The 23,742-nt window shown below is 38.2% G+C and overlaps 1 protein-coding gene across 1 annotated transcript in view; it reads right to left on the bottom strand.

The window, feature by feature from the left end:
* The window catches only part of LOC131037523 (uncharacterized), a 229,658-nt gene that overhangs the window by 129,462 nt on the left and 76,454 nt on the right, over positions 1–23,742 (bottom strand). The window contains exon 2 of the mRNA XM_057969681.2: positions 17,444–17,710. Within this exon, the coding sequence (XP_057825664.2) occupies positions 17,444–17,710 (267 nt within the window). The remainder of the gene's footprint in view (positions 1–17,443; positions 17,711–23,742) is intronic.

Here is a 23,742-nt window from a genome sequence, read left to right as displayed (position 1 = left end):
AATTATGTTGTTTTGTGTTCAGTGTTGTCAGTTGGTTTGGTTTTCAACTGATTGAGATGGTGTATCTTATCTAGATCATGCTCTTTTGGTTCAGCTATCCATTGGAGGTTGTGTTTGAATGTTGATATGGGTCTCATTGTGATGTGTGTAAATCTGCATTGAGTATTTTGCATTGGAGGATGTTTTTGGGCCAATCGGGTAACGTGCTTTATTGTTTATCTACATGCTTCAGTTGATGCTGACCTTGGAGGATGTGTTAGCGTGTGCGGTTCATTGGAATCAACTTAGAAGGATGTGCTGTGATGTGTTTGGGTCCCCTTTATCTCCCGAAGTGGACTGCAATGGATGTTATAGGTCTGAGTGGCCAAATTTATGTAATATTGTATATTATGTCTGTGGCCGACTTAGTTGAGATTTTTAATGAATTTTGTATATATAGATGTGTGGTTGTATGAGTTGATGTATGGAATGTGTGTGAATTGTTGTGAAGTGGATGTGAGTGATTTGCAAGCAGAATTGGTGTGTCAATGTGTGAAGAGCTTTGATGATGATATCTTCAATATGACAGTGTTATGTGACAGAGGTTATTGTCAGATGAATTTGTCGTGATATTGATCGCTTGACACAATGGTTCAAGGAAAATTTCATCATCAGGAGATCTTGTTCATCTCAATTCATTGACTCCCTGTACATGTCTGAAGGTGTGTTCCTTTTGGCAGCTTGTACAAACCTTTGTATCTTGCCTTAAAATTGTGTGCCTTAGTTTTTGCATGTCCTATCAGGTGTTGCGAGCTCCTTGGCCTTAAGCCTAAAACATTTTAATCAGCTATTTATATTGTGAGTGCGATTCTCATCGTGGTTTTTCCCTGTTTAGGGTTTTCTACGTAAATCTAGTGTTCATGTGTTTATTGTGTTTTGTGCTTTGATGTTTCATAATTGTAGTAATCAGTTAATTGTGGTTTGAAATTTGATAGATCAGAAGAAAAGTATTTTGAGGTTCGGACTAATTCACTTGAGAAAGATTTGGAATGGCACGGGAAGTTAATTACAAAGCACCTAAGTTTGATGGCACAAAATACTCTTATTGGAAGGAAAGGATGGAATATCATTTGGAATCTCTGTCGACTAGAATATAGGAAATTATCCAAACTAGATATACTGCTCCAACAAATGGACCTCAAACTCTAAATGAGGTTAAGGCACATGAGAATAATGCAAAAGCTAGAGTTGCTATTATCAGTTGTTTAAGTGATCCAATATTCTTTAAAGTTATCGGGTTAAAGTCTCCTAAACAAATCTGGGAGAAGCTAAGTAATGTGTATGAAGGTGATTTGAAAACAAAGCAAGCCAAGTTGACAAATTTAAAGCACAAGTTTGAGAACCTAAGGATGTCTGATGATGAGAACATTGAAAGCTATCTACACCGAGTAAATGAGATTGTGAGTGCAATTAGGGGTATTTGTGGAACATTAGTAGAAAAAGAAGTGGTGAGAAAAGTAATGTTTAACACTGTCAAAATGCTACAAACCTAAGAAGCATGCCATTGAAGAAAGTCATGATATGGACAAATACACCTTGGATCAATTGTATGGCTCGCTCTCTACCTTTGAGATTGTTGAGCTATGCGTAAAGAAAAGAAAGAAGTAGCGTTCAAAGTTACCAAGAAGATTGAAGATGAACCTGTAGCAAGCGATGACATGGATGTGATAGAGGCAAACTTTGTGAGAAGATTGAAGAAAGGATCCCGAAAAATACAAAGGTAAGTTACCCTTTAAATGTTTCAATTGTGGAAGAAATGGTCATTATGCTTCTAGATGTACTTATAAGGAAGATAATGGTACAAGATTTGATGATGACAATAAGGGAAATGATAGTTACAAATGGAACAATAGAAATAAGAGAATAGATGATAGAGATAGACCTAAGAAGAATTTATGTTCAATGGAGACATTCATCTAAGGATGAAGATGGTGATGACTCAAATGAAAAATCATTGTTTCTAGTTGTAGGGGAGAAGAATAATGAAAGGTCTGACAATCCAGAAGGTTTGGAGAACAATGAAAAACCAGTGAGTGTGAAGACTGCACTACATGCAAAAGTAGAGCCTAAAGCGTGGATACTTGATTCCAGATGTTCAAATCATATGACAAGTGACAAAGGAAAGTTTGACTTTGAAAAGTATGATGATGGATCTGTAAGTTTGTACGTGAGGAAGCTGCACCTATTTGTGGTAAAGGTACTATTTCCATTGATGGTAAGCATAAGAGTAATGATATTTATTATGTTAAGGGTCTGAGACATAATTTTTTGAGTATGAATCAGATGTGTAGTAAGGATTATAAGCTCATATATCATGGGTACGGGAGTGAAATCAAAAAAGGAAGTTCCCAAAGATTAGTTGCAGAAGGTATAAGGACTAATGGCAATATCTACCATGTGAAGGATAAAAGAGGAAGCAGTTGTATGTTGGCACAAAGTAGTGAATGTTGATTGTAGCACAAAAGATGAGACATATCAACTTAAAGGACAAGACGATTGAATGGTGAAAGGTATTTTAAGTTGCTTATTGATGATTATTCTAGAATGACATGCGTTACTTTTCTGAAAGAAAAAGTTGAGGCATTAGAAAAGTTCAAGTTATTCAAGTCTATGGTTGAGAATCAAGTAGATATTAGGATCAAATGATTAAGATTTGATAAAGGAGAGTTTACATCAAATGAATTTGATAGATTATGTGAAGAGCATGGTATTAGATGACACTTTTCTGCTCCTAGGACCCCCCAACAAAATGGAGTTGTTGAAAGAGAGAATAGGACTTGTTGTCATGTTTTTTATGACAACGTCGAACACAGAATAAAGTTGCCTAACAATCACTTCACTCTCTCTTGATCAAAAAGCGATTGTGTGCTAAGATTGCAGGAGATCAGACAATCGACTCCAAGGTTCCTATATGCGACAAACGTGACTCAGTTGGCTGATGTGATATACCAGTAATCCAAGGGGCCTTACGTACACTCGAAGAAGCTTAAGACAATTTCGCAATTTCAACGAATTTAATTCGCGAATGATTTATCTATGGGAGTTCTTTTTTGGATTTTTGAGTTTAAGATATGCAAAAAGTAAATGGGAAGGGTTTAGAGATGCTATTCTAATCTAATCTAAATCTAAGAACAAGGAGACAGGCATTGCCCAAGTGAAACCAAACCACACTTTGCTTCGCCACTAGGAGACAACTACACAGAGGCAGTGCAATCTTCAAAGGCTATGCCAAATATTTTCAGAAAACCAATGAACACCATCAACGAACAATGTTCACCCGATGATTGAAGTTAAGTTTCCACATATAAAGGGCTCAGACTAACCTTCCAAAGTCAAAAACGATCAGCTACTAACCAAAGGTATGAGCGAGCGTTTGCACTATAAACAATCTCATCAATCTCGTTCATCTAACAACTTGAAATCAAATCTATTCTAAGTGAAGAGAGTGAGACCATGCAAGTCATAGAACAAAACAAGAATACACCATCAAATTGAACAATGTATTAAGTTTGCTACTTCACAACTTATCGCAACAATCTCAAAATCAATCTCTCCTCCTTTACTAATGAGGGGGTCACCCCCTTTATATAGACCTCAAGCCATGATGTCATGCAAACCTTAATTAGGGTTTTCCCTAAAAGATTTCCCACACATGATGCAACGTGGGAATCAACAAAAATGCCCATTATGCCCATATACAATTAATTCCATCCCATTACAATTGGTATCCAAAATGCATTAAATGCACCACTCTTCACTAAATTCACCCAGCAAGCATTGAATATTCCTCCATGCAAAAAATGCCCAATATGTCATAAATGCTCCATTTCCACATGCGACGGTTGCATGCAAAAGGAATCTGCCATAATGCCTTAAACATGACGACTGCATGCAAAAGATGCTCCATTAATTCAACATGTGTTGACCTGACGACCACTTGGCGAGAAACCCCTAGAGAGAATTTATTTGGGAAGAATTTTCTTGAAGATTTGAATTTTCCTTGCCTTCGAGAAGATTTTTCATCAATTTTGCACATTTCCTATTTTTTAGTAATTTTTTCAAATTAGGGTTCCATGGTCCAAGTGAGAGAAAATTCTCTCACGAATCCAAATCTGAAAAAAATTTGAAATTTGGATGAATTTTGATGCCTAAATATGGATTTTTCAAAATTTTGCTTCAGGGGAATTTTTCTTTCCAATTCATCCTTGACCTTCAATTTTCCTTGCTAAAGAATTTTTTTCTTCAATCTTGGGCGTGGAATTCACCAGGTGAAGGAATTTTGATTTCTTGTTGATTTTCCATGTCTGCCTCATTTTGGCGCCCTAGCACAGACTTGGGTGTTGTTTTGCCATTGTGGACGAAATTTGACATTTTCATGTTTTCCTTGACCTCTTGGTTTTGGCGCCTAAGTATCTCCTTGGGCGCAAACTTGGCATCATGAAGGAGTTCTTTGTGTGAAGGAAAATTCCTCCACACCCTTGTTTTAGCGCCCTCCATCTCATTGGGCACTATCTAGGCATGGCCAAGGAAAATGGGGGTGGAGGAAAATTCCTCCACCACCCCTCTTTAACGCCCTTGCTCTTCCTAGAGCACAAAATCCCCTATGCCAAGGAATTCAACCATACTTGCACATTTTTGCCTTCGCGAGGATTCTTGCTTGGTTCTTCATCCATACTTAGTCGATTTTGATCAACTGCCAGATTGGGACACCATCTTTGGAATTGAAGTAGATTTCTGCCAGACTTAGAAGATTTTCAATTCTTTCCACTTCTGGAATGATTCCTACACTTAGCCATTTTTTGCTCAAAAGCCTGTTTTTTCACACTTTCCAGATTTAGACGATTCTTCAAGAATGTTCAGCCTTCAGTGTCTGCCTATGAAGAACTTGCCAAAAGAAAAAAAAAACTTCCCAAAATAGTAAGTGTTTCAAAATGTTAGGATTGGGGCAAAACAAGTCAAGAAAACACTTACCAAAAATAGAAACTTACTAAAAATAGTAAGTTTGATTTTTGGCAAAATAAGACCAATCCGGGAGGCAGTGAAATCCCTAAAAATAGGAACTTTCTAAAAATAGAAAGTTGCTCATAATTCGCGCAAATTTCACATGTAGGTTCCTTAAAGTGTCCTGATTCAAATGCAATGTTAGTTTTTCCAAAACCCTAAAGGAAAGACCTCAAATCCAAGTTGGAAGGGCAAAACCCTAAAATGGACAAAAACAGGTTCCAGACTTGGCCAAATTCACTCAAACGACTTGAAGACTTGATCAAATTGACCCCCAAACACTTGCAAAACAAGGAGACTAATGAGACTACCGCGAAAAGACCCAACAAACAAAGGCCAAAAGACCGAGAGGGCCTAAAAAGTAGGGGGTCTCCATTTGCAATGGGGCGATGTGTGAAAACATCACAACAGGACTGTTATTGAAATGGCTAGAACTATGATGAAGGATGCTAACCTATCTAATGTGTATTGGAGAGATGATGTGCATACTGTTGTTTACATTCTTAGTAGAGTACAAATAAGAGTGAATCACACAAAAGACACCTTATGAACTTTGAAATGGAAGACCTCCTACAATCAAGTATTTTAGAATCTTTGAAAGCGAGTGCTACATAAGGAGAGATGTTGAAGATCTAGGGAAGTTTGATGCAAGGTCAGATGAAGGAATATTTTTGGGATACTCTACAAGGAGTAAGGCATACCGGTGTTACAACAAGAGGCTAAATAAGATTGTGGAGAGTGCAAATGTCAGAGTTAGTGAAGAATGAAATCAAATGGAGACTGTACCTGAATCTGAAACTGAAATAAAAGTTGTTTTGGTGGTTGCAAAAGAAAAGGCTGCTCCAGAAGATAAAGATAACACAAGTACAATGGAAAAGGAACTTGAACAAACACCTAAAACACCAACAAAGTATTTGCAAAAGAATCATTAAGAAGAACAAATCATTGCAGACAAGAATAAAGGAGTTCAAACAAGAAGACTTGCAAAAACAAATGAAGAAGCAAATTATTGTTTCCTATCTTAGGTGAAGCCAAAGACCTATGCGGATGCAAGCAAGGATGAAAGTTGGATAAAGGCAATGGAAGAGGAGCTAAATAATCAAACATAAGAATAGGTACCTAGACCAATGGATAAGAATGTGATAGGAACTAAGAGTGGGTGTTTTGGAACAAGCTAAATGAAGATGGAATTATTCACAAGGAACAAGGCAAGATTAGTGTGCAAGGGTTATTCGCAAGTTGAAGTCATAGACTTTGAAGAGACATTTTCTCTGGTGGCAAGAATGGAGGCTATAAGGATGTTTCTTGCATTAGTTGCATATAAGAACTTTAAAGTGTATCAGATGGATGTCAAATCTGCATTTTTAAATGGAGAATTTGAAGAAGTATACATTGAACAACCGGATGGGTTCAAGTTGTTAGAAGCCCCAAATATAGTTTACAGACTCAAGAAAGCACTTTACGGGCTCAAGCAAGCTCCTTGAGCTTGGTATGCAAGGCTGGATAGATATTTGTTGCAACATAGTTTTAGAAAAAAGTACTATAGATAGCAATCTTTATTGCAAAGTTAAAGGTGATAAATTGTTGATTGTTGTTGTATATGTTGATGATTTCATATTTGGAGGAGATCATGATGTATGTAAGAAGTTTGCAAAAGAAATGCAAAAGGAATTTGAGATATCTATGATAGGTGAGCTGTCATTTTGCCTTGGTCTTCAACTTACCCAATTAGAGAAAGGCATTTTCATTTCTCAAACCAAGTACATCAAGGAGATGTTGAAGAAGTTTGGGATGGAGAATTCCAAACTAGTTGCAACCCCTGTGGCTATCGGTTGTAAGTTAAGCAAGGATGATGGATCTTCGGATGTTGATCAAAAACAGTATAGGTCTATGATTGGAGGATTATTGTATTTGACTACTTCGAGACTCGATATTATGCAGGTTGTTTGTTTAGTTGTTAGTATAATCCTAAGCAATCTCCTGATCAAGCAGTAAAAAGGATATTAAGATATTTGACAAGGACTCCGGATTATGGGTTATGGTATAAAAAGGATGATGATTTCACTTTGAAAGCATATACAAATGTTAGTCGAGCCAGATGTGTTGATGATAGGAGAAGTACAAGAGGCGGTGCATTTTTCTTGAGAGACAGTCTGGTCTCTTGGTTGAATAAGAAACAGGATTCAATGTCATTATCTACTACAAAGGTGAAATACATTGCGGCAGCATCTTGCTATAGTCAGATTATGTGGATAAAGCAAACTCTTAAGGATATCAAGGTGAAGTGTGATGAGGCAATTCCTATTATGTGTGATAATACAAGTGCAATTAACATTTCTAAGAATCAAGTGATGCATTCAAGGGCCAAACACATTTCAGATAAATTTGCTAAGGAAGTTAGATTGGAATATGTGCCCACTAAGAAACAAGTTGCAGATATTTTTACCAAGGCTTTGGTGAAGGATACTTTTGAGTACCTCCGACAGGAGTTATAGGTCATTGCCCCTCCTTTTTCAAACTAGATGCATTCAATTGGTACATTTGTCTAGGGGGAGATTTAAAGTTCATCTTTTGTTTCCTGGATTGATGCAGTTGTTGCTCTTACGAGGAGCAATGTGGTGTGTAGCAGATGGAGTGTTGCAGCAATCAAAAAGGGAGAGAGAGTTCAATAAAGTAATTGTTGTTTGTAGTGTGCCCTTTGTCCTTGTTGTCAAAGGGGGGGAGAGCAACTGTTGGGTGAGAGATAGAAAGTGTTGTTTGTTGTTAGTGGTAAAAGTGTTGCCATCAATGACAAAGGGGGAGAATGTTGGAAATTTGAATTGATGAGTTTTGTTGTTTGATGTCACTATGTGTTGTAGATGGTCTGGAAGTGAGTATTCTGATGTTGTGTGGTCTAGTGGTGATGTTGAGGTGTTTCCGGAAGGTTGGTGTAGTGGAAGTTACAATATGCAGGAACCAACATTTATCTATAGAAAAGAGTATTTAATGTCCCAATGGAAGAATGCTTTGCATTCCTCCAATTTATGATGGTTATGGTTTGTGGTTCTAGATATAATGTCTATGATCTATGTATGTTGCACTATTAGGTTTTCAGATCCTCTGTCACTCAAATGAAAGAGTTGGTTGTTATTGTTTCTACCAGTGAGGTATCTGCCAAAATTGGTCCGAAGAATACTTGGCAATTCTCTGATATGAGGATTCAAGTGTTGCGGTTTGCAGGACATGTTTAGTTGGTTTGTGCAGTGTTCTAGTTCAGTTTTCAAGAGTTGGTATGATTTGTATGGGAAGTTATGTTGTTTTATGTTCAGTGTTGTTCGCTGATTTGGTTTCCCACTGATTGAGGTGGCATATCTTATCTGGATCATGGTATTTTGGTTCAAATATGTATTTGAGATTGTGTTTGGATGTTGATATGGGTCTCACTATGGCATTTGTAGATCCAAATTGAGTATTTTGCGTTGAAGAATGTTTTTGGGCAGACCGAGTAATAAGGTTTATTGTTTATCTACATGCTTTGAGTGATGTCGACTTTGGAGGATGTGTTAGCGTATGCAGTTTGTTGGAATTGACTTAGAAGGATGTGTTGTGATGTGTTTGGGTCCCCTTTACCTCCTAGAGTCAACCATAATGGATGTTATAGGCCCGAGTGGCTGAATTTATGTAATATTGTATATTCTATCTATGGCCGACCTAGTTGAAATTTTTAATGAATTATTTTGTATATGTAGATGTGTGGTCGTATGAGTTGATGTATGTTACGTGTGCAAATTGATGTGAAATAGATGCGAATGATATGCAAACAGATTTGGTGCGAAAGTAAGTGTGTGAGGAGCTTTGATGATGATATCTTCAATATGATAGTGTTATGTGACAGAGGTTTTTGTTGGATGTGTTTGTTGTGATATTGATCACTTGACACAATGGTTCAAGGACAATTTCATGATGAGATCTTGTTCATCTCAATTAATTGATTCCTTGTACCTGTCAAAAGGTGTGTTCCTTTTGGCAACTTGTACAGACCTTTGTATCTTGCCCTAAGGTTGTGCACCTAAGTTTTGCAAATCCTATCAGGTGCTGTGAGTGTTAAGGTTTCAAGCAAATCCGAAGCAAATATGAACTAACAATTATATGCAGATTTAAATACAAAAAATAAAGAAATAAAATAGGACATAGATAACATAGAGATTTAACGTGGTTCACCCAGAATGGGTTACGTCCACCATACACAGTCGTCCAATCTTTCTTATTATGCGAGGATACGTGCTGAGTGTACAGTACTTTGCTGATCAGTCGCCACATTTCAACAATCTCCCACTTGGAGACTGATCAGGCTCCACACCGAACAATCTCCCACTTGGAGACTGATACTACACGACACCACTGTACATGCAGCATCCGCTGGATAAAACACTAGGACTCGACTGGTATAAATTCCACAATTATCAATCAAGAAGACCAACAGAAACTGATGAAGAAATCAGCTTCTCCTGTGGAACTGCCTTCGTGAACACATCGGCAGGATTCTCACTTGTGTGAATCTTCTCAAGCCGTAACTAACCCTCCTCCAAAACAGTCCGGATGAAGTGGTACCTGAGCTGAATGTGCTTTGTCCTTGAATGAAAAGTAGAGTTCTTCGCAAGATGAATGGCACTCTGGCTATCAGTATACAATGGGCTATCCTCTTGTGTCTGACCCAATTTCTCCAGAAAACATTGCAACCAAATCATCTCCTTGCTGGCTTTTGTAGCAGCAACATACTCAGCTTCAGTGGTTGAAAGTGCAACAACCTTTTGCAGCCTAAAAATCCAACTAACTGCAATTCCCCCTATAGTAAAAAAATACCCTGTAGTACTCCTCCATGAATCAATATCACCTGCCAGATTAGAGTCAACAAATCCACTCAGAGCAGCATTAGATCCTTTGAAACATAGTGCCTTCGTAGTAGTTCCTTTCAAATACCGAAGAATCCATTTCACAGCATTCCAATGTTCCATACCCGGATTACTCATAAACCTGCTCACAACTCCCACTGCATGTGCAATATCTGGCCTTGTGCATACCATTGCATACATCAAACTGCCAATAGCTGATGAATACGGGATGTTAGACATTTTATTAACTTCTTCTTGTGCCTTTGGGCACATCTCCTTAGTCAATTTGAAATGACTAGCCAAAGGTGTACTAACTGCTTTTGCATCCAGCATGTTAAATCTTTTCAACACCTTCTTTATATACTCACTTTGGGACAAATTCAAGGTTCTATTTTTCCTGTCCCGTGTAATCTTCATACCGAGAATTTGCTTAGCTGCACCCAAATCCTTCATAGCAAATCACCTGGCTAATTTTTGTTTAAGATCATTTATATGTTGCATGTTAGACCTAGCAACAAGCATGTCATCAACATAAAGCAACAGGATAATATAACTGCCATTATCAAATCTCTTAAAATATACACAATGATCAGAATGAAATCTATGATAACCGTGTTCAGCCATGAAACTATCAAATTTTAAATACCATTGTCGAGGTGCTTGCTTTAGGCCATACAGACTTTTCTTCAACCTGCACACCAAGTTCTCCTTACCTTTAACCTCATATCCCTGTAGTTGCAACATGTAAATTTCCTCCTCCAAATCTCCATGGAGAAAAGTTGTTTTGACATATAATTGTTCAAGATGTAAATCATCTGCAATCACAAGACTAAGTACAGTTCTAATTGAAGTCATTTTTACAACTGGAGAAAATATTTCATCATAATCTATACCCTCTTTCTGTGCAAAACCTTTTACCACAAGTCTGGCCTTATATCTTTTCTGACCTCCTTCCTCCTCCTTCAACCGATAAACCCATTTGTTAGGCAAGGCTCTTTTTCCTACAGGTAAAGGGACTAAGTTCCAAGTCTTATTTTTCATCAAGGAGTCCATCTCCTCTTTCATGCCTAGCTCCCACTGTTGTTTGGCATCTACCTGCATTGCTTCTTCATATTCTTCTAGTTCACCAGAATCCGTTAATAAAATAGAATACAAAGAAGGAGAAAATCTTTCAGGGGGTCTACTTGTCCTTGTAGAACATCTAACACTTGCAGGAGTTTGTGGGACAATCTGTTGTTGCTGAGCATCAGGTACCTGTGGCATTTCATTTTCAGGAATCTCATCCAACACCACATATTCTTGTTTGTCCTGTTCATGCTTCTTTTCCTGCATCTGTTCTTTATACATAACCTTCTCATTGAATATAACATCTCTACTTCTAATTATTTTCTTATTTTCAAAATCCCATAACCGATAGCCATATTCATCTATCCCATATCCAATGAAGGTACATTTCTGAGATTTAGCATCAAGCTTGGTTCTGTTTTCTTTATCAACATGGACAAAAGCTTCGCAACCAAAAGTTTTTAGAAAAGAATAATTTACCTTTTTACCAATCCATGCCTCCTCTGAAATACCACCATCCAAAGGGGTTGAAGGTCCTCTATTTATCAAATAGACAGCAGTATGTACAACATCTGCCCAAAAATGTAAGGGCAATCCAGCATGCAATCTCATGCTCCTCGTGCGTTCCATGATAGTCCTATTCATTCTCTCTGACACACCATTTTCCTGTGGAGTTCCTGGAACTGTCTTCTGCTTTCAAATCTCGTTTAAGGAGCAGTAATCTTCAAATGCTTTGCTGCAGTACTCACCTCCATTATCCGATCTGAGATACTTCAACTTTTTTCCTATCTCATTCTCAACCAAAGCTTTTCATTTCTTAAAAGTTTCAAAAACATCTGATTTTTGTTTTAGGAAATATACCCATGTTTTTCTGGTTGAGTCATCAGTAAAAATAACATAATAACAAGAGCCACCAAGAGATGATACCTGAGCCGGTCCCCATACATCTAAATGTACAAGCTCTAACTTCTCACTCTTCTTCTCTTTCCCAACCTTGAGAAATCTGACTCTTTTCTGTTTACCATAAACACAGTTTTCACAGAACTCTAAATCAATCTTCTTTAGTCCTGGCAATAGATTTTTGGAGTGAAGGGTTTTCATCCCTTTCTCACTCATGTGCCCAAGCCTATGGTGCCACATTATCGAATCTATTCTTGCAACATTTATTGTTGTTGTCCCTGCAGTAACTTTATCTGTAGCAGCTAGGGTAGAGTAAGTGTTACCTATACACAGATATAATGTGCCTACCTACGCACCTTTAGCTATTACTAATGATCCTTTAGCGACCTTCCACATACTGTCTGAGAGGGTAACTATGCAACCTTCACTACCTAGTTGCCCTGCAGAAATTAAATTTCTTCTTAAATTAGGAACATGTCTTACCTCCTGCAGAAACCAGTCATTTCCATTCTGCAACTTGATCTTTATCTTTCCTTTTCCAACAATTTGACAGGGCTCATCATCACCCAAATATACCTGTCCAAAATCACCTTGAACATAATCTAGAAAATATTTTCTATGGGGTGTAGCATGAAATGAAGCTCTAGAATTTATTACCCAGGAATCATTAACATTATCCAAACATAAGATCAAAGCATCTTGTAAAGTATTACTTGCAATATTAGCTTCCTTACTGTCATTTTCATTTTTGTCTCCTTCTTTGTTTTTCTGAGACCAACAGTTTTTCTTTAGATGACCAGGCTTTCCGCAGTACCAGCAATCTTTCTTTCCTCTAGATTGAGAGCGTCCTTTCTTTGACTTCCCTCGTGACTTCTCATTCCTAGGGCTTTTTCCTCTTTCCTTTGATCTTCCTCTGTTTTCCACATTCAAAACACTACCCGATGATGTTGGAGTCTCACCTGTGCTTTTCCTTCGCATTTCCTCGCTTAGGATAACACCAACAATATCATCAAATACCAAAGATTTTTACCAAGACAGAGTTACTTACAGCCATAACCAAGCTATTCCAACTTTTTGGCAAAGAACATAAAATCAAGAGAGCCCTAACCTCTTCTGCAAAAGTAATTTTTACCGAAGACAATTGACTGGTAATTGTATTAAATTCATTTAAGTGCTCCGCTACAGATCCTCCCTCACTCATTTTCAAATTAAACAGACGCTTCATAAGAAATACCTTATTCGAAGCCGAGGGTTTCTCATACAACTTAGCCAATGTCGCCATCAAATCTACAGTCGTTTTTGCTTCTGTTATATTGAATGCTACAGACGATGCAAGGCACAATCTAATGGATCCCAGTGCCTTTCTATCTAAAATGTCCCACTCTTCATCTGACATTGTGGTCGCTTTCTTTGCCTTTCCTTCCAATGGCCGCCACAAATCCTTTTGATACAGGTAATCCTCCATCTGCATTTTCCATAACTGATAATTCTAGCCGTTAAAATTTTCGACCTTGAATTTGGAATCCTCCATTGCTCCCACTCAAATCTAAAAGTCCTGCCAATTTACAGAAAACCTCGCTCTGATACCAATTGTTAGGGTTTCAAGCAGATCCGAAGCAAATATGAACTAACAATTATATGCAGATTTAAATACAAAAGATAAAGAAATAAAACAGGACACAGATAACACAAAGATTTAACATGGTTCACCCAGAATGGGTTACGTCCACCATACACAATCGTCCAATCTTTCTTATTATCCAGCAAAAATAGTACATCAACCTTACCATGCCTTAAGCATCCTAGCCGCTTATAACATGCGTTTTTAGGGCAAAAACAAAGTCGGCCTTTTTAGGGTTTTATTACAATGTCGGTTTTCATCAACGAAAAAACGGCAAAAAAAATTGCTGAGTGTACAGTACTTTGCTAATCAGTCGCCACATTTCAACAGTGAGCTCCTTGGCCTTCAGCCTAAAACATTGTAATCAGTTATTCATATTGTGAGTGTGATTCTCATAGTGGTTTTTCCCTATTTCGGGTTTTTCACGTAAATCTAGTGTTCATGTGTTTATTGTGCTTTGTGCTTTCATGTTTCATAATTGCAGTAATTAGGTAATTGTGGTTTGAAGTTTGATAGATCAAAAGAAAAGTACTTTAAAGTCCAGACTAATTCACCCCCACCCCTCAATCCTGTGGTGTGTTCAACTAGACATAAACCTAACTTTTTAGGTGTTGAGAGGGCCTATAGGGACGACAAGAGGCATTCAAGTTTTTTAGTTTTTCAAAAGAGCCTTGTTTCATTTGACTGCAAAAAAATGTTTGGCTTTGGGCGAATTTAGGATTTCCCTGAGATGGATGGGTTTTTAGTTTTGAAAAAAATATGTTCCAAAATCTAAGGTAATCATTGCTAATAGGATGTAAAACCTTAGTTTGTTATATGTAGTAAAACTGTTTCTTGAATAAAGTCTAAACCTCCAAGCAAAGAAAATTTCCTACAGTGATAGCTTCCTGTTGAATGCACTGGGCTAAAACGTGAAGACAAAATATTGCAGAATAAGCTTCCAAAGTTGCATCACTTGCCTAAGGTGTTTCTATTTCTCAGTGTGCATATAAGACAATTTGCCAAATATAAAGTTGGATCAATCCCCTTAATGGAATGCCTTGGATGTGACAAACTTTCAATAAGAAGTTTACATGGCATTACATTTTACACAGGTGCATATGACCACCAGATCCATTTCCAATTGCTATGGTAGTCAAATGAAATTCCTTTTTAGAAATAAGTGACATAACTTACCTTTATTCTTCAATTAAAGACCTGCCTTCTGTGGGGAACTGTATAACCTGCAAGATGTCTGTTAACAGTCGTGGTTGGTTTTGAATGATCACCTTCACCGTACAATAGTCATCAACGTACAGATCTAACTGAAAGAATTAAGTAATGTACTCTTTAGGAAATCCATCTAAAATGCACTTGAAAGACGAGAGCAAACAACAGAACAGTGAAAACAAAAGGACTTTTACCCTGGAGAACACTGATTCCAAGAGAAAAGATCCAGAAAAAGTGAGGCAATGAACCCCTTATCCACTATCTCCAACAACTACAATATTAATCCTCTTGCACAACCTGAAAATAACTATGTTCAGTAACCAAGATCACTTGCAACAGCTCTCTAATGCTCCCTCTCAGTTTTGTTCAACTAGGTCTTGAATAAAATGTACTTGTTCACTTAGAACACATGAATCCTCTTCAAAGTCACTTTAATTCCCTCCTCTTATGCCAAAAACACATTTACAATGTGTATTTATGCTTTTGCAAACTGGAGCAAAAAGTGAAAGGACACCAAGAAGTCAAAAAGTACAAAATTCAAAACGCCGTTATATTTTGTTTGGACACTTGATGGAACCATCAGTTGTTGCTGCCTGAAGTCTATATAGGCCCCTCAATGGTTGACTAAGAAACACCTGTTGGAACCTGCAGTTTTACACTACTGCCAAAAACTCGTCAGTTGTCCACCCAAAACACCTGCTCTCTCAACAAAAGTGTTCTACAAGCTTTGCTCCACTTTGTCATGGATCCACAGTGTGACTAACTCCTTTTTTTGGATCAAACAAGACCAAATATCCATCTTCATTAAAGAAGTGAACTACCTCAGCTGAAGATGTTGCATTCATATCCCATAGGAGTCTTCCATTCCTTCTTGTTCTAAATAACTCCTAATAGGCTAATACAAACCTTGTTTAAGAAGAAAAAAGGCTCCATATACATTTGGCACTTTTATAACTGGAAACAGCAAGAGATCACTAACTCCAATTCACCAATCTCTCTAAGAGTACATACAAAATGTCATGTTACTGGTTTCTACACCTTACCCTCTTTCTTATAAGAATTCCAGATATAATATGACAATACAAAGCAACATAAATCTGAGGCTACACAAGATGGAATCTGAGACAGAGTTGATTTCAACAAAATTAATCTACCAGACAAATTTCAATATTGAGAATCTCCTCCATTTTATTTTCTGTGCATGGATCAAAGTTCATCAAACTACTTCAGTAGAGCATGTAGATGCACATGAATAATACGCAACCAGATATAATAGCAGTATGTACATTACGGACAAAAAAACAAAATCTTAGGCTTGCCAACCTCCCTAAATGTTGCTTAATATTTGCTTCAACAAATAGGTCTCTTTCAAGGTGCCATCTCCATCAAAAATTTATAGCATCTGCAAACAACTGGTGGGTCAATGGGAAATCTTAGCAAATCTTTACTCTTTTTGACAATCAAGAAAAAATTAATATAGTTAATCAATTATTGATTTGCAGTCCTTTGGATGAAGTCATAGATTACTAGCAAACTTATTCAAGTGACAACAACATTTAATTATAACCTAAGCAAGTCATATGTAGGCATAAAATCTAACAAAAATGAAATTTGTGCACTTTGTGGAAGTTCCCTGCAAGATTAGGGAGAGCATATACGAGTCAAGGACGGGCTTAATCTGCACACAATGTTGATGATCCTCAAAGTCAGCAGTTGAAGCAAAATTTGAACTCAAACAAACAGAAAATTTAGCCCTGGAACTAGGATTAATAAATTAAGCTTCGTTCATAATGTGCATCCAGAATTAAATAGCATAGTCAATAACGTCTTATAGAATAAACATGATAATGACAACAAAGTTACTACAAGTGTTAGTTAGGGACAAGTGCAACGCAGGAGCAACTAGTCATAATTTTGGGATTGAAGGATATCCCAAAAATGAGAATTTTAATAACATACATGGAAACATAGATAAATCAATGTAATTTATACACTATGATAATAATATTAATAATTGTGAAGTAACAGATTAAATAAAACAAAATAGCCTTCTATCCTTTGAGTTTAAAGCTAATTCTCAATGTTTGTTTCTTTTTCATTCTGTTATTTTGTTCTCCTAGTTCTTAGTTCATGGCCCATCATACATTAAATGCAGTTGAGATAATCCGTGGAGGGAATCATCTTTGCTCTTCCTAATTTTAAGGATTTGATCAACACATCCTAAGAGGATCATACAAAAATCAAGAGGTCTTAGCAAGTGATGTGTACTCTCTATGGAATTTTAGGAAATTAAACTGAGAAGGGTTGGAAACAAGTTGGCGAATGGGGCACAGAAGCTTGAGTGTACTTTCTCTGACACCTGGAAACATGTATGCTAGACAATTGAGCCTTTTCCTGCATGCAGCATTATCTCCCATTGAATTTGTCCATGTTGAAGAATTTTTGTATTAGCCAATCTAGCTTGACTCATACAGGTATTTGAGCCCTTTTTAACTTCTTTATTATTTTAAAATACATTTATAGATCATTTATCAGGTTTTCTTTAACTAGCACCATTTGTAATATTCCTTTTCCAGAAGACTTTATCCTCAAAAAACTTCAAAATGCTTCTTCTTGGCTTCTTAGTTCACAAATTTGAACCTACACCTATATGAAACTCGTTTTCAAACAAAAAACTCCTGTTTGTTCATGGTATCTCATATAAGATAAGTTGATGCTATAAAAATAAACTCTTTACCTGAGAAAGCATAGAATCTGCAAGAAGTCGCATCCCATTTGTAGCAATATATCTTACAGCTGGTGGAAGTTGAGTAGATTGGCCTCCAGGACAGAGCTTACATATTTGTCCTTTCCATTCTGTCACTACGCCTTTTGAGATCCATCCATCAACAAGCTTCTTGAATTTAGGATCGCTTACAGTGAAAAATTGAGCAGCATGATCAAAAACCAAGTGATTGGGATCGATTTGCCTTGTTGCCATTCTTCCTCCTAAACCATGAATCCCCTACATATCACATTACACATGCAATCAACAAAACGAAAGTTACAACAAGATGATCATCCAGAATGTAAATAGCTAATAAACAAAAATGTCATACTATTTAACTGAGTGTGTTTGCCACTTGACATGGATTGCTGCCAAAAGAAACTGAGGAAATTCGATTGAACACTATGCCTGAATTCTTATGGCCTTCTTAACTTGCTGAAAATACAGTTTCATGTTTGGATTCTAAACACAGACTAAACTGATAAGTTGGTTTAAGGGCCATCTGCTACATATAGAGGAAAGAAGAAATACAATATCTGATTTATTTTCTTCTTTTCACTGAATCATGTCAATAGAATACTTTCAGCAGCAGTTAAGATTCAGTCTAAATAATAAATCTTAGAAAGAGAATTAATTTGAATCTTAACAGAAAAATTAAGCAATCCTAGTTTAGGCAATAAAGAAATTTAGTTTGAGGCGAAAAAAATGAAATCAGCAAGTCCAAGCAATTGTACTGTAATTGTGAAGTGGTGCATCTGTAAACAGAGCGATTCCAAGTTCAAATCCCCACATCACAATAAGGCAACTCGCAGCTTGGCTGGCATGCATGTGTAATAACACATCCAGGCCTGAGAATTTTCATCTCTAGAACCAATCTGGCTGGCCATTCCAAATTACCCTCAATCAAAAAAGAAATCAGCAAAATGTTAGCTATGTTGACCAAACTCTCCAAGTACCATTGTAGTATATCAAGGATGAAGTCCTAGAAACAAGAATTACTACTAATCTAAAAGATTTCCAAGATGTCATTCGATTATTGTACTTGATATTTCATGTTACCATGTGACCACTAAAAGCCGCTGCCTTATTTTAATAAGTGGCAGGAAGAAATGTTGATGGCAGTGAGACTTTCTGGATTACATTAAATTTATGACAAGCTTTTATCTTGACAAGTTTTCAACAGAGATTTGACAAATATGAAGATATCAAAGTTAGATAGCATACTGCAAAGCAATAAAATTATAAATCCTTTCATTTACTGAATATTATTTTTGGGTAGTATTACTATTTACTTCAAAAGGAAACTGCAGTACTTTTTCAGTTTTTTGTCTGAAAATGTTCTTATGAAATGGAAATTCAACTGTCGCTTGACAATTTTGGAAACGAAAGGTTTCCATTGCAACACAACTGCATGCATAGTTGGATTAACCAATGACATTGAATTGTTAATGAATGTAACTTTGTTGTTTTCGCTACCAAATAACATCCATATGTGTTCTTGTTTGTGAGTTGTATATCTGTTAATGTGTTTGTTCAGTATTTCTCTATTAATTTGAGGGCTACAGACTTATAACAGATACTTTGGTTGTTTTTGTACTATTGGTATCACATTCTTTGCTTGTACTGGTATTTTTTGTTTGTTTATTATTGCTCTGTTAACTCGGAGCTTGTAGATTTATAACCTATACCTTGGTTGGTTCTCAACATATCAGTATCACAATGCTGTTCTTGAATGACTATGCACTACCAAGCATTGATTGTGGATAAAGTAAATTCTGCTATGATGTTTCCAAGTTTGTCCATGAAGTGTCAGATCCACCGTACATCCAATTAGGCAAGTGATTCTCAAATCTGACTTCAAAGATGCTGCTGCATAGTTATCAAACTAAAAAATAATAATGGGTATTATATAGGGAAGAAAAAACCTTTTCATAAATGTTGTGCATTCTTGGATATGTATAACTATATTCCAAAGTTTCTGCCAGGTGTTCATTGAAGAGCACATGGTTATACTAAGAGGGGGGTTGAATCAGTATAACAACCAATTTCACCGACTTAAACTTTTTCAACTTCAATCTCATGCATATAACTTATCTCATTAACATATTCATTGCAAACCAACATTCATATGTGATCTAACTAATATGGACACAAGTAGAACACAAGATATATAAATGGAACCCTTACGAGAGAAAACCATGGTAAATCAATGCTTTTATACAATTCTTCTTTTACAATTGATGCAAGAGCATCCCTGGTTCTTGGCAATCTTGCATCAACCAAAAACATTTTCTTTTGTTTTGCTTTCTATTTGCAGTTTCAGCATTTCTTTGCATTTGCACACCAGACCTTGCGGAGCTGGATTTTACTTGTGGACATGTTCATCTACCTTATCCTAAGTCTGCGGGACGTTTGGATCTTTTTCCGGCAAGTTATCACTTCCAGAATCTAGGATAGTTTTCTAGCTTAGAGCACCGGAACCACCTAGACCTATTTGCTAATGGAGAATCTTGTGGATCTTTCTCATAGCTTGTGTGTTGGTCGTAAAATGGGCTTTGTATTACTTGTTAAGCTACGTTGGTTAAGTATGTTAGCGTCGTCAAGGGTAGTTGTCCGTTGCACGACAGTTCCCCACGGGTGGTAACCGCAACCCTCGACCATGTCTTTATATATGCTCTTGTACTTGTTGTTGGGGACACGAATGCAGAGAATGATTATTATACTAGACATTTTGGCATTAATGAAAGCATTGCTCTGAGTTTCTGGTTACTATTCTATCCTATGGTTATTATTTGACTGTTGATATGCAATATTACTAACACACCCCACGGGGTAAACATTTGGCGTCGTTGCCTAGACATACTCGGGAAAGGAAGGAGCGGATGGCGTACGGACATGATGGGCCTACACGTTGGTGAGATTAACCCAAAGGCCGACGACACACAAACGGAACTCTACGATGGAGAGGACACTGCAACAAGGGAATTCTCAACCCTTCTTCAAGCGGCCATCAAGACCTACGTCCGAAGAGAGGCCACGGAGGCTAAAGTCCCAACAAGTGTCATGTGGACCGCACTGGAAGTTAGCCCCGTAGGGAATCGGTTGATGAACCACCTCCCCCGGTTGCTTGCACAAACATCACTGGCACAGTGAAACCGCCTGGAGGAGATTGCCCATGAGGAGCGACACCAATAGGTCCTCCGACAGTACGAAGAAAACAATCGTCGCTGGGAAGCGGAGCGTGATGGAAAGAGGCGAAGGGGAAATTGAACCCTGAACCTCCAGGAGGAATAAAGAACATCCTGTACTATAATAATGGTGTCATTGACATAAATTGTATCCGACAGGATAAATTAATAAAGAAGTGTTCTATTTTTTATTTGTTGTTGCTATTTATGAAGATGTACGGGAATTAATGCCCAGCTTATTGAATAAGGATAGAAATAAGAAGGCACAAAGTGAGGAGTGGGAGGCCGCACAGAGAGCCTTGATTCTGGAACAACAAGTAGAACATAGACGACGGCTGAGGCAACTTGCCGAAGGACGACCTGTCGAAGGGTTGCCCGAAGGAAACCAAGGAGGTGTCACGGAGAGTGCAGGAGCAGAAGCCGAAGGAGATTTCTACGTGTCGCCAGAACACTATAGGGTGAGAAGCCATGAAGAATTTTTGGAGGAAACAAGGCTACGAAGAAATCTGCTCGAAGAGACCCAGGATCAGTTCAAGAATTTATCCCTTACACCGTGCACGAAGGACCATCGAAGGGAGCGAACAGAGGACGAGAGTGAGAACAGAGGAGAGGGCAACCGTATGACCGTAGGTGCGGAGGAGGCACAAGCACACGACAGACAGGACCCCCTCTTGGGACCCATCACACCAAGCATGCAGGTACAAAACACCATACCCCCAGTCACTCAAATAGGAAACACCACCGGTGCAGGGGGGAGTGGTGCAGGTGCACGACAGATACAGCCACCTCTGGGGACACGACCCCCACCAATTGCCAATAGCCAAAAGATGTTGAAGTTCACCGGCGACGAGGAGGAGGATCTCGTAAGGCACTGCAGAACTTGCGAAACCATATGGACAGCCAATGGTGTCACGGACCAGGACGAATGGACGAGGCAATTTCCAGCGACATTACAGGAGTTGCCATCAACTGGTACTCAGACATTGATAAAACTGCAGTGGCCACATGGGACACGCTGCGGAAAGCCTTCAAGGAGTTCCGCCTACTCTAGGATGATAATGAAATAGTGGCAGAGATATACAGTACAAGACAAGGACAAAAGGAATCAGTTTGTGCCTACGGAAGACACCTAAAGGAGCTAATTGGGAAAATGGAGAGTCAATTGGCCGAGGGACTCAAGAAGTGGTGGTTCGTAGAAGGCCTAAAACCCAGTTTGAAGAAGAAAATGAAGATAGTCCCTCCTTCGTCATACGATGATGCATACAATAGGGCTATGGACTTAGAAAGTGAATACAAAACGTCCAAGAAGAAGGGGAAGTCGTCCTCCGAGGAAAATGACTCTTCCTCTGATGAGAGTGGTAACGAGGAGTCAAAAAAGAAAGTGACGGCCCTGCAGCGGGACATGGAACGTATGATGAGGGAATTTAAAGCAATGAAAGGCTCTACTAGTCGGACCGAAGGAGACATGTGGTGCACGGAGCGCAAGGAGGAAGGACATATGAAGGGTACATGCCCAAAGAAGGCCTTTTGCGAAATTTGCCAAGTAATGGGACACTCCATCAAGGAGTGCCCATACAATATGAAGACCCTAATTTCGTAAACATTGTGGAGCCTAATTTCGTTGCTTCCAACGTTCCTTGGCATGTGGCTGACCTCCCCTTAGGTTCGCACATCATTCTATGTTGTTTCAGGAGGGATCCCTTCGCCAGAGGCCGACTTGGTTGTTTTACACGTTACATCTTTTTCATCGGCATTTGTTGCATCTTGGGCCGACGCGGATCTTCCTTGAGCTATGAATGTCATATAAATCAATGTAATCAAGCAGATAGACATAACTTTTAGGCAAGAAGATAGAGATAGGAGTTCCAGAGTTGGCTCGCATTCTTTCTTGAGCCTGGATACTGTATTTGAGCATGTTTGTAATCAGGCCGGTGTACTGGACCTTGTAAGCCCGCATGTTGTCGGCCAGTTGTAATTGAATTCATGATATGATATAATTCAAATTCTGCATTGCCTCCATCGCATTGAGTTGTTTGTGTTGTGTTTCATTTGCTGCATAGACCGAACTGTTCTCTTTGAGGACGTACTCCTATCGTGACTACACCAACAATGTTTGTAGGCTCCAACCTACTAGAGGCACCAACTCCTACGTTTGTGAGCACCAACCCACTGGAAGCACTAACTCCCAAATCTGATTTTGTGAGCACCAACCCACTGGAAGTAGTAACTCCCACTTCAAAATCCGTGAGCACCAACCCACTTCACTTAAATCTGAAATTCCACCTTGACAATGGTGCTTTAACAACGGATGATGGACAATTTGATCTTCTCAAATCTGCATATATTCCTTCCTCACATTGAAATATAACCTTTAAAAGAAAATTTGTTTTTTTCACAATTCACAATCAACACCAACTCCCGTTAGGGTTAGACAACGAGAAATCAACATTGCTGAAAGTAACCCTTTCACTTTCTGATCATCGAGAGCCCAATATGGAAGGGTGAGAGAATACGGTGTCAAGGGCATCGTTAGCTCAATAAACAGCTGGAAATGAAATCTCAATTACAATAGTGGGCGGAAGCCAGCCCCTTCCACTCATCCGGCGGGTGAAAGAACTTCTACAGTAGTATGACGGTGCAACCAGCCAATTAGAAGATTACAAAACTGAAAGAACAACAATCACTTGACCACTTATTCAGTGGGAGAACTGAAAATAAAATTACAATCAACTCAACCGCTTATTCAGCGAGAGGAAAGAGTTACAATAAATAAGAAGGCGGCAAGTCAGCCTCTTCCACTTATGCAGTGGGACTAAGAGCAACAATCCAAATAGATAGTTGTTAGTACTACTAATCAGCTTTACAATGCAAACATGGATTATCAGAATTACTAGAAATCACTATCCAAAGCTAGGCAGCGAAGCCAGCCTCTTCCACTTATGCAGTGGGACTAGAGAAATCAATAGAAGTTGTTGTTAGTACTACTAACCAGCATTACAAAATGATTCATCATAGTTATTCAAATGCTAATAACCAAACCAACAACTTCAACTTATTACCAAGACCCTTCTCACCACACCA

The sequence above is a fragment of the Cryptomeria japonica genome, chromosome 6 (genome assembly GCF_030272615.1).
Source record: "Cryptomeria japonica chromosome 6, Sugi_1.0, whole genome shotgun sequence".
NCBI lineage: Eukaryota > Viridiplantae > Streptophyta > Pinopsida > Cupressales > Cupressaceae > Cryptomeria > Cryptomeria japonica.
The sequence above is the reverse complement of the archived record's forward strand: the minus strand, read 5'-3'. Positions and strand labels throughout refer to the sequence as shown.